We start from the raw sequence: 11,835 nt of genomic DNA on the forward strand, positions 1-11,835 counted from the left end.
GATGAATCCAACTGTCTCAACCTGTCTTGGTCGAGATGACCTGAGATGGGTCGATACAGTTCGGTACAAATCCAGTGATACCGAAACACCTCCCTGTTTTGGCATTTCCTGCAAAACCGATTAGCAGATACAAATTCCCCGCTCCCCCTCTTCAAAGCCACTTTTCCAAGGCCAGAAAAGAGCAAAAACTGATCCTGAATGCTGAAATGACTCAGATGCATGAGGAAATTGAGGTGGAAACAAGATCAAATCTACCCTAAGAGTGGATCAAACTCCCAACCTGTAAGAGAAAGTATGTTTGAAACCCACAATTTTTTTTGCAAGGTTGAAAAGTCGAGGCAGATTGATGGGGCTTGGGAAGAGAGGGCAAAAATGTTGGTCCCATCAGTTGATGCTATAGACGAGATCCAGAAAACATAAAATCGATGAAGAAGAGAAAATCGAGAATATGGCAGCCCAGACACTTATGATGGATAGAAGAGCAACCCGCCTTGATAACATGTAATTTTGGGCAGAAAACATTGACCACTATGGGCCGATTCATTGATATTTGTAAAGGGTAACAAACCCCCAGAGTTATATTCAAGAGTGATTGATTACACATAATATGAAATAGAAACCTTGATTATCTTTATCAGTCACCATCTTAAGTTCTTAACAATGCATATGCAATATGTCACATGTTTATTCAGTCTAATTTATTATCTATTTATAGAATTCAAGGATTGAATAACTGTAAACTTGACAAACAATTCTTAAATCTGCAAATCCAGCTACTTGAGCCAAGGCCTTAAATTCTCTCTCTGTCCGTTCCTTTCCTCCTGGTTGAGCCAACATCATAAGGTCCATTTGGAAGACGTTATGAGCTAGGAGACTGCTCTTGGGTGCTTCGGGAACTACAGATTCCACAGCAATCACTTTTCCTTTGTCTGGTAGTGCTTCCCAGAAATTCTTCAACAATTTCAAACATTTCTCATCGTTCAAGGCATGAAGTAACCACTGCAAACAATTTTGATAGTTCAGAAAGTTTCTTGCCTATCACATCAAGACTTTTCAATGTATGATAAATGAACATGGTTGAATCCTGCTTGGGATAGGAAAAACCCTAAGGTTTGCCCTTGCCTCATTAATGGTAGTATATGAATTGGGATTTCATCTTTCCATTAATATTATGTCTCTACTTGTAAAAACTCCATCGGTTAAGGTGACTTGAAAATTTAATAATTAGTATGTGGCCTTAAAATTATATTGCTACTAGTCTACCACTGATTGTATTTTCTCTACATCGTTTCCTTAGGAAAACTATAAAAATTGAGTAGGAAGTCCAATAAGCCATGGGAGTTTGATTTAGGAGATGACACAACTCTCTTGATGACAAATTAGTACCGTGACTCTATTGACGACATATTAGGACTGTGTTTTCTGTTGCCAATAATGTCTTTCTTGGCATTTTGGATTTTCTTGAAACCAAAGAAAGAGTATATGGATGGAAATTTAGCTGCTTATATTTTTAGAAATTTCATGATTATATGCATGGAATCCTGAAGTGTTGCTGCAGGTTGGAACATTGCTCCTGGCCCTATGGTATTTGGCGCAAGATTTGACAGTTTATATTGCAGGTCATTGCTAGCAGGAACATTTGGGAAGAGCAAAATAACAGGATCTACTACAGTGATGCAACTTAGGACCAGAATGATTTTGGAATACTTGATTTCACATTTGCGATCGAAGAAGGCTGCAATGTAGTAAATCATATGGGTACACATGGAAGCTAGGTATACTTGTACATTAATGCTTTTTAGACTTGTGGCTGCATCCACCATCGCCTCGTTCCCTTGAAGGCCCTAATCTGGCAATGGGCTCAGAGTCTGGTACAATTTGGAATTTTGTCTGAATATGTCTGGATTTGGTTTACCTGGACTAGTGGGTTAGTGTTTGAGTTTAAAGAAGTAGAAGAGAAGAGATCAGAGAAGAGAAGAACACAATAACGTTTTTAATGTGGTTCGGTTTCACTGGAAACCTACGTCCACAGATCTTGTATTTTTCCACACTATTAGCCTTCATCTCTCCTCTCTATATATAGATTATTAGAGATAGGTTTGATGAGGTTACAATGGTTAATCTCATGAGATGGATAAGTACAACAGGTCTTATAGTTAGGATGAACTTGGTCATGATCCTTGAGCTTGGAGGAGTTTGATTTAAACTCAACAACTGCAGCAGCCTTGTACGTTGAAGTAGGGATAACATCTGTGATGCTCTTATCCTTTGATCGGTTGAGCTCTTCAGGATTAGGTGATAATCCTTTGTGCGTGGTGGTGCTCTTATCCGTTATGCCGTGGGACTCCTCTGGAGTAGTTGATAAGGAGAAGGGATTATCCTTATCTCTAACACGCCCCCGCAAGTTCAAGGGTTGTAGAACCTTGAGCTTGGAACTGAGATAGCTGAACTGCTGCCTTGATAGTGCCTTGGTCAAAATATCTGCGATCTGGTCCTTGGTGGAGATGAACCGGACATCAAGATCTCCCTTCGCAACTTTATCTCTGACAAAATGGAAGTCAATTTCTACATGTTTGGTAAGGGCATGGAACACCGGGTTTGCCGTCAGGTAGGTGGCGCCTACATTATCGCACCATAGAACGGGTGCATGGCTCATGTAAAGGCCTAGTTCACTCATTAAAGATTGCAACCAAGTGAGTTCTGCTGCGGCATTTGCTACAGCCCTGTATTCGGATTCAGTGCTGGAGCGGGCAACTGTGGCCTGTTTTCTTGAACTCCAAGATATTAGGTGCCATGATAGATGGCATAGCCATCGGTTGATTTCCTGTCATCAGGGCATCCAGCCCAATCAGCATCAGAGTAGGCATATAGTTGCAGAGTCTGTTGAGGCTGAAGATACAATCCATGATCAATGGTAGATTTAAGATAGCGCAATATCCGTTTAACAGCAGCCCAATGATCAGTGGTAGGCCGTTGCATAAATTGGCATACTTTGTTAACGGCAAAAGCTATGTCTGGCCAAGTCAAGGTTGCATACTGCAGTCCTCCTACAACACTGCGATAAAGAGTGGGATCTTCCATTGGTGTCCCCGCTTCCTTTGATAGGGAGTGGGTGGTGGCTATTGGTGTAGAGATCGGTTTACACCCAGTCATGTTGGTGCGATCAAGTAGATCAAGTATATACCGGCGTTGAGAGAGCTGCAGCCCAGTACTTTGTCTTTCCACACTAATTCCCAGAAAGTAGTGAAGTTGTCCTAGGTCCTTGATGGCAAAGGTGGCGGCAAGTGTGGCAAGAAAGCCTGCAATAAATGTGGTGTTATTGCCTGTGAGGACAATATCATCAACATAGACCAATAAGAACATAGTAGTGCCGGCCGAGTTGTAGAAAAACAGTGATGTGTCTGTTTTGGATCCTTTGAAGCCAAAATCTTGAAGAAACATACTTAGTCGTTCAAACCAGGCCCGTGGAGCCTGTTTTAAACCATAGATGGACTTATGAAGTTTGCAGACATGATTGGGATATTGTAAATCTGTAAATCCCTGTGGTTGGGTCATGTACACCTCTTCCTGTAAAACACCATGTAGGAAGGCATTTTGTACGTCAAGTTGTCGGATTACCCATCCCTTGGAAACAGCCAGAGATAGAATAAGCCGAATTGTAGTGGGCTTAACAATAGGACTGAAGGTTTCTGTATAGTCCAGACCCTCTTGTTGATGGAATCCTTTGGCCACTAAGCGAGCTTTGAATCGCTCTATAGCCCCATCGGCTAGGCGTTTGACCTTGTATACCCACTTACAACCTACTACATTCATCTTGGGTTGGTAGGGAACTAGAGTCCAGGTCCCATTGCGAATGAGAGCATTAAATTCCTTGTCCATTGCATGACGCCAGTTGGGATCCTTGGTGGCAGTTGTGTAGCACGTTGGTTCCATTGAGTGAGCCACGGATTCGGTTAACAAGGAGATGGGTAGAGGATGGCTGGTTGTGAGCAGGACTTTGGGCCGCCTTGTGCCATCACGGGTCCTAGTAACCATAGGATGTCGTGGAGCTGGTGCTTGTGATGGAGCAGGTGGAGAGGGCGGTGGTACCAAGGGTAATGGTTCCACGGTATTGGTGGAATGTGTTGGAGCCTCGGTTCCTGCAGGTGGTGCCATTTGAGGAGCTGTAGTGGCAGTAGGTGAGCGTGGCGGTGGTGTTGGACCAGTTGGTGGAGCGGTCTCATGATGGCCTAATGAAAATAGTGGAAGTAGTGGTGGAGGACCTAGAATGGAGGAGGGAGGAGAGGGTATGGGAACCTTATCCGTAGCCTCCTTGAATGGAAACCGGTCCTCATCAAACACAACATGCCTAGATATGATAATTCCCCTGGTGCGCATATTGAGGCAAGTATACCCTCTGTGCTGAGAGCTATAGCCCAGAAAGGCATGAAGCTCAGACCTATAGTCAAGTTTATGCTTATTAAATGGCCGTAATAATGGGTAACATGCTGCACCAAAGACTTTCAAAGTCATATAATCTGGTTGGGTCCCAAATAGTTTGAATAAAGGGCAAACATTCCCAAGCACAACAGTAGGCAATCTGTTAATTAAAAATGCAGCAGTAGTAAATGCATAGTGCCAGTAATTTTTAGGAATGCTGGCATGAGATAAAAGAGCCAGCCTGTCTCAACAATGGGCGATGGCGTCGCTCATGAACCATTTTGTTCATGTGTGTGTGGGCAAGATATCCGGTGTTCAATGCCATTTGCATCTAGGAAGTGAGATACAGAGCGGTACTCACCCCCCCAATCACTGTGCAACCGCTTAATTTTTCTGTCAAATAAGTTCTCAACAAGTAACTTGAACTTGGTAAATACAGGCAATACATCAGATTTTTGTACTATCGGAAACAGCCATATAAATTTACTGAAATCATCAAGGAAATGAACATAATATCGATGTCCATCTAAAGAGGGTATGGGAGAAGGGCCCCATACATCAGAATAAATAAGATCCAATGGTCCAGATGACCTGTGAGCAGATGAATAAAATGGTAGTTTATGGCTTTTGCCTTGTTGACAGGCATTACAAATATTAAACTCCGTTTTAGTACTAATAGGTAAATCAAAATGACTGGTAATCTGACGAACAAGGCGTAGAGCAGGGTGCCCTAGCCTGTTATGCCATTGATTCAACGATGTCCTTTCGCCAATGGACGCCTGTGGATTCCTCGCAGCCTTATTTAGTGTGAACTGGTACAACCCATCCTTAGTGATGCCCTGAAGGAGGCACTTCCCCGTGCATCGATCCTTTACAAAGAAACGGTCAGGATGAAATTCAAATAAAACATTATTATCCTTGGTAAACTGTGAAACAGAAAGCAGGTTTCTTGTAATGTCAGGCACATGCAATATTTTAGGAAGAATCAAATCTTTGGGTGAAGAAATTATTTGAGTGGAGCCTGTGTGAAGAATTTTCAAACCTGAGCCATTTCCGACTTGAATCTGATCTGTGCCAGTGTACTCTGTTGATAAGCTTAAGTTGTCTATGTCAGCAGTGATGTGATTTGTCGCACCAGAATCAGGAAACCAAGTATTGTCAGTAGCAACTGTTCTATTATAATCAACATTATTTGCAGCCAGTGGGGAAGCACCCTGAGTGGACTGGTAGGCATGATTAAAGCGTTGGCGACAATCAAGAGCTCTGTGGCCAACACGATTACAAACTTGGCATATAACCTGATTTGGAGAGTGGGGCTGTGGAGCTGCTGCCCCTTGATTTGGTTGACGGGGATAGCCGGATTTGTATCCTCCACGACCATTCCGGCCTCCCCGGTATGGGAACCTGCCACCACGGGGGGTGGAAGCACCACGATTGGATCGCCCACCCTTATTATCAGCAGTAGTAACAGTGTTTACTGTGATATTTGTTTCAGATTTTTTGGGCATCAAGAAGTCTGATTTCTTGTGTAAGGAGCATACCACGTAGGTCAGGGTATGAGATCACATCAGTGCGGGTGGTGATCGAAGTCACAAAGTCCTTATATTCTGAACCTAAACCAGCAAGAGTGTAGAGACATAGATCCTCATTACCTATAGGCTTACCAGCGGCTGCAAGTAGATCGGTGATTGATTTAACTTTCAACAAATATTCCTGTATTGTAGAGGATCCTCGGTTGGTTGTCTGCAACTGATATCGAAGCTGCAACACCCGAGCACTTGACAGACTATTGTAGGAGCTTTCGAGCACGCTCCAAACTTCATGAGATGTTGTGCACCCAATGATTTGAGTATGCACAGGTTCAGATAGTGATGAGATTAACCAGCTCATGATAAGCTGATCTTGTCGCTGCCAAGTGATGTAGGTTGGATTGAGTAGTGGTGTGGCTGTAGATGCTTCAGTCCCCTGTTGACCTGTAGGAGACGTATTTGCTGCAGCCGGAAGATATTGAGGTGGGCAAGTGGAGACACCAGTGACCAAGTCATATAGGTCATATCCTCTAAGAAGAGGGACGAACTGTGACTTCCATAACAGGTAGTTTGAATCTGTTAATTTTATAGCAATGGCATGATTGAGAGATGGAAATTGAGAGAAAGATGAGGAAGCCGAGCCAATAGTGGGAAGATTACTAGCAGAGCCCAAAGAACCCTGGTCAAATGATACCATGTTTGAGTTTAAAGAAGTAGAAGAGAAGAGATCAGAGAAGAGAAGAACACAATAACGTTTTTAATGTGGTTCGGTTTCACTGGAAACCTACGTCCACAGATCTTGTATTTTTCCACACTATTAGCCTTCATCTCTCCTCTCTATATATAGATTATTAGAGATAGGTTTGATGAGGTTACAATGGTTAATCTCATGAGATGGATAAGTACAGCAGGTCTTATAGTTAGGATGAACTTGGTCATGATCCTTGAGCTTGGAGGAGTTTGATTTAAACTCAACAACTGCAGCAGCCTTGTACGTTGAAGTAGGGATAACATCTGTGATGCTCTTATCCTTTGATCGGTTGAGCTCTTCAGGATTAGGTGATAATCCTTTGTGCGTGGTGGTGCTCTTATCCGTTATGCCGTGGGACTCTTCTGGAGTAGTTGATAAGGAGAAGGGATTATCCTTATCTCTAACAGTTAGCCTTGGCACAGCGGTTAAGTTACACTATTGCAACCTGTTTGGTTGTTGCGGGTTCAAAACTTGGAAACAGTCTCTCTTGCGCAGCAGGGTGTAAGGCTGCATACGCCCCCCCCACCAAAACCCTGCAGTAGTGGGAGCCTCAGGGTTAGCCTTGGCACAGCGGTTAAGTTACACTATTGCAACCTGTTTGGTTGTTGCGGGTTCAAAACTTGGAAACAGTCTCTCTTACGCAGCAGGGTGTAAGGCTGCATACCCCCCCCCCCAAAAAAAAAAAAAAACCCTGCAGTAGTGGGAGCCTCATGCACTGGGATGCTCTCTTTTTTGGTTTACCTGGACCGTAGCCCTAGGACAACCTAGGGACGATGCAACTGATCTAAAAATAATTTTAAGGCTGCACTTGGTATGCATTCTTGGAATGCTTTATAGCTCGATAATGCATTCTGAGATGAAAAAGACTACTTGGTATGGACATTCTGAAACGCGACTCGAAAAGAGCCTCGAACTCAAAAAGAACTTGTGAGGGAGCTGAAAGGGAAAGCTAGGTTCCTGCAAAGCACAGGGCGTCTACTTCAAGCAATCTCTTCTTCAAGGTCAGACTCTCTCTCTCGGTTGCTCTTGGTTTGTTTGTTGAGATTTAGCCAAGAATTTTTCCTTTTTTCCCCCTCTAAGTATCCGCCGGTGGACAGAACGGCGATATCTGTCTGGACTCCTTTGAGCTGAACACTACCTTCTGTCCATTTCCTCACAGATCTAGACAACCAGGGTACGTATGTTGGCTATCACAACTCTGTTTTGAGGTTTTATGAAAAATAGATTCATCAATCTATTGTTTTTGTTTCTTGACATTATTTGAACTAAAAATCGACTTCTTTCTGTGAAACATGGGTGTTTGATGTTCTCAGATTGTTGTTTCAATTATATTTTGAACCAAAGCATACATGTTTATAAAAAATGAATATTACCTTCACGAAAATGGCATCTCCTTTCGGAACACTGACAAACATATCTCCTTCAACATGCTCAACACCTAACAACAAAGTGGAACCTTCATCTTTGAGATCAAGTAAAACCAAAAAATCAATGAAGAAGCCAAAGGACAAATTTGAAATTTTATGAATACTTGAATAGCCACCAAGTTCAATTCCAAACACCATGGATTCAGCATGCATTAAAAGCTAATTCTTGATTATTGTGATAACTATTGCTTCTTTACTCAATCAAAATTCTCGTTTGGGTCATACATAGACAAAATTCTTACCAGGATAGGATGGTGCTGCTTTTACCACATGAGGCAAGTCAAAGTTAATTCCCTTGATTGTAGGATACTTGGAAATGATAAGGTTTAGAGTGATTCCATACCCACCACCAACATCAACTACCTCCTTTAGGCCTTCAAACCCCTTGTAAGTCTCAAGAACCTTTTTCATAGTTACCATACTGGCATTGTACATAGCTGTATTGAAGATCTTGTTAAATACAGGTTCCTTGCTGAGATAATCGAAAAAGTTCATCCCATGGGCCTTCTCAAATGGGGTTCCTCCTTCAAGAACTGCATCTTTCACATGGTACCTACATTATAAATTAATTAGAATCATAAAAACCAAATCCAGCCAATTTAATGTGCAGGTGCAATTAATAAGTTAAGAACAAAATTGGGTTGAATTAAGATAAGAATAATGGTGAAAATCTTGATACAAGAAAGTACAGATATAATGATGATGATGATGATTTTCAAGGTTAAAGTTCTACCCTAGTTGTAAACAGGAAAAAAAACTGACCAAGTGGCCAGTTAAGGTATCCAGTCCTTGGATCAGGCTCTGCAAGATCCAAAGTTGATTCAGCAGAGTAACTTGATCTGATCCCTAGCTAATTACAGAGTCAAATCGGTTTCAAGTCAAAGAATTGACAGAAAAACTCTAGGTACAACCAGTTTCCTTTAGAAACCAAAAGAATAACATAGCAATAAGGTCAAGTATCTATGAATATCAGCTGCTCACCCTAATCATAAGTAGAAGAAGAAAAGTTAAAACTAACCAACTTTCAATGATGGCCTTTTCCTGTAACAAGAACGCAAAGGGAGAAAATGAAACTTCTTCTTGATTGCTTACTAGGAACTTGCTCACAGGTGCTAAGCCATATAATCTTGTGACTTCACCATTCTCTTCGGTAACCAGAGAACATGCTAAGATGGAGTAACTCGAAAGGAGGCGAAGTATACGATCGATCATGACAGGGGCATCTGGGTTTGGTGTGGGGAGATGAGAAGCAATCTCTGAAGGGGAGAGGAAGTTACCAGCAGCACCAACCTTGGCTATAATCTCCAGCAAATCAAGCTCAATTGCAGCTCTTAGTACCATGGGCAGGACTGAAGCACTTGCAAGTTGCATGGCAAATAAGCAATCTTCCTCTTCATTTGAGTTCTTGGGCTGTGATTCTGCACTGCTACTCATGTTGACTTTTGCTCTACTTGGAGGGAAGAGTTTGAGCTTTGTTATAAGCTTATTTGCTTTATAGGTTTTAGGGTTTGGAAAAGTTCCAATACATTTGTAGGGCTAAGATTTAGACATGGAAATTGATGGTACTTCTTTATTGATTCGGTTGGAAAAGCAGCATCTGATGTATGACATTTTGTTGTTTTTAGAGAAAAAACAGGCTCATAGGAGTTGCATTGTCGCAATCTTTGAATTATCTCATAGGAAGATTCATATAATTAAATGCAATGACTGACCTACCATGAAGAAGGATAGGAATGTAAAATCATAAGAAATAAGGAGATGATGCGGTTGCACGTTATACCACAGTGTTTTACTCAACGTAAAATCTTATTGTAACTTTACTTTTTGTCCCTTATCTTATTCTTAAAGGCTATGTTTTGTAGTCGAAAAATTAAAAATAAAAATAAAAATCATGATGATACAATGATTGATGTATGTATCCATCTCTTTCAAATTCAAAAAAAAATTGAAATTTTCGTTTATTTTCTTTTCTTTTCTATCCATTTCTTGTCAACCAAATATAGTTTTACTTATTTTAGTCATGGATAAAAAAGGGCTTTCAAAATAAGTTTTAAGTGACTTATCATTATGCCATTTTTTTTGAAAGTTATTTTAGCCGAGGATAAAAAAGGATTTTTAAAATAAGTTGAAAGTGTCTTATCATTTGATCATTTCATGAGCAGTCGTGGTTCATGTGAAATGACAAGATTACTTATGCATTAAATAACTTTTGAAAATAAGGCAAAGACATATATATATATAAGATTACAACTTATTTCACCCGATTAGTGACAACAAGATGCATCCTGCGCTTATTTTTATAGATTTAGTTGTGACTTTGTCATTTGTGGCTCATTTCATTAGTTGAAAACTCGTTGTGAAGCTATATTTGTATACTTGTATTAGATGTTGTCAATATCAATATTGATATTGTTTCATATTAGGTGTATTGGATGCTTTTGCCCTCAAAGAACCAATATCGTATTGTATTTTGACTACTTTACCCTTTGTATCGTGCTCTATTTCAGTATTCATGTCTATTAGGTAGTATTTGAGAAGAGCACAATTGGTTAGCATATGAAACATCATGGTTTTAGGTATTGATATTAGACCTATATGTATCGTATCATTATCAGTACTAATATTGATCCGTATCAAATGTATCAGACATTTTGCCCTCAAAGATATCGATACCACACTACACTTTAACAATTTTACCCTCTGTTCGTAATGTGCTCTGATCCAATATTGGTATCAGTGTCGGCCAATACCAATATTATCGATCTGTGACTGACTGATCGATACCTAAACCTTGATCCGATCTCTCAAGGCCTGTATTGTTGCTAACCAGTGCAAGAGTAGTCTAATTGGTTCAAACCCCCATTATAACTAGGTCAGGCCAGCCTAGCCAAGCCTGTTGTCTTTTTCTTTTGGTAAAACCATAAAGCATGTGGTCCTGCTACGATGGGTGGATAAGTTTCAACTGACTGGCACCCACCTTGAAATGACCAAACCCCTTGTTTTTGCTGGACTGGATCGTTCAACTCCCGTCACGGCTGGAGGAAACCCAAGTCCTTTTAAAACGGCATTCCTACTTGATTTTACAATTTTGCCCATTTCCTTGTGATTGAGAGGTCATTTTCAATACATCAGTACATTTTTCTTAAACAATGGGACAATATTTGAGGGTTATAAGAAAAAGAGGTTATAACTTGTACGGTTATCGACACTTTCAGGGGTTATTGACATTTTTTATAAGAAAATCCATAATTTAAATTGCTTACAATACCCATATAGAAAGGGACTAAGTTTTTCTCCACCTATAGAGGATGGTTCACCCATCATCTTAGGGTTCATAAACCCCTCCTCCTAGGGTTTTAGTATGAATGAGATCCCATTCACCGTGGGTGGAAGCAAACTCGGTCTGAAAGAAAGAGTCAAAAAATAATTTCAAAGGGGTAAAATATTATTACACTATCCTTATTCAGATTCCTTTGTACACTCCTCACATAATAAAGAGTAGGACTCATACTAACATTTCTTTTTTCTATTCTGATCAAGTGATCATGTTGGCGTCATCTAAGTATTTCCATCTGAAACAATAGTATTGGCAAATTGCTGTTGCACCCACTGGGGCTTGCCATGCTTCAACCAACACTTATCATTGGTATGAATAGGGCGACCACAATGAGTACACCAGCAAACAACAAGATCGAAAGGTGGATTGCCA

At 40.8% G+C, this 11,835-nt stretch overlaps 1 protein-coding gene across 1 annotated transcript; it reads right to left on the reverse strand.

Annotated features, from left to right (window-relative positions):
- Positions 1-683: 683 nt before the first annotated feature.
- On the reverse strand, positions 684-9,606 carry LOC122645703 (caffeic acid 3-O-methyltransferase-like). Its single transcript, XM_043839036.1, has 4 exons — positions 9,145-9,606; positions 8,369-8,679; positions 8,073-8,137; positions 684-999 (listed from the first exon to the last, which is right to left on the reverse strand). The coding sequence occupies exons 1-4, from the start codon at positions 9,558-9,560 to the stop codon at positions 706-708; spliced, it is 1,086 nt and encodes a 361-aa protein (XP_043694971.1). The 5' UTR covers positions 9,561-9,606; the 3' UTR covers positions 684-705.
- Between the last annotated feature and the right edge of the window lie 2,229 nt (positions 9,607-11,835).

The sequence above is a fragment of the Telopea speciosissima genome, chromosome 11 (assembly GCF_018873765.1).
Source record: "Telopea speciosissima isolate NSW1024214 ecotype Mountain lineage chromosome 11, Tspe_v1, whole genome shotgun sequence".
NCBI classification, from domain to species: Eukaryota; Viridiplantae; Streptophyta; class Magnoliopsida; order Proteales; family Proteaceae; genus Telopea; species Telopea speciosissima.

What these genes read in the sequence shown, in the direction of transcription:
- LOC122645703 (XM_043839036.1), bottom strand. Translation starts at nt 9,560, where the DNA reads ATGAGTAGCAGTGCAGAATCACAGCCCAAGAACTCAAATGAAGAGGAA. An exon ending in AGCAGCACCATCCTATCCTG is followed by an intron (nt 8,138 to 8,368) that starts GTAAGAATTTTG and finishes CTTTGTTGTTAG; the next exon opens with GTGTTGAGCATGTTGAAGGA. An exon ending in GAGATGCCATTTTCGTGAAG is followed by an intron (nt 1,000 to 8,072) that starts GTAATATTCATT and finishes AATTGTTTGCAG; the next exon opens with TGGTTACTTCATGCCTTGAA.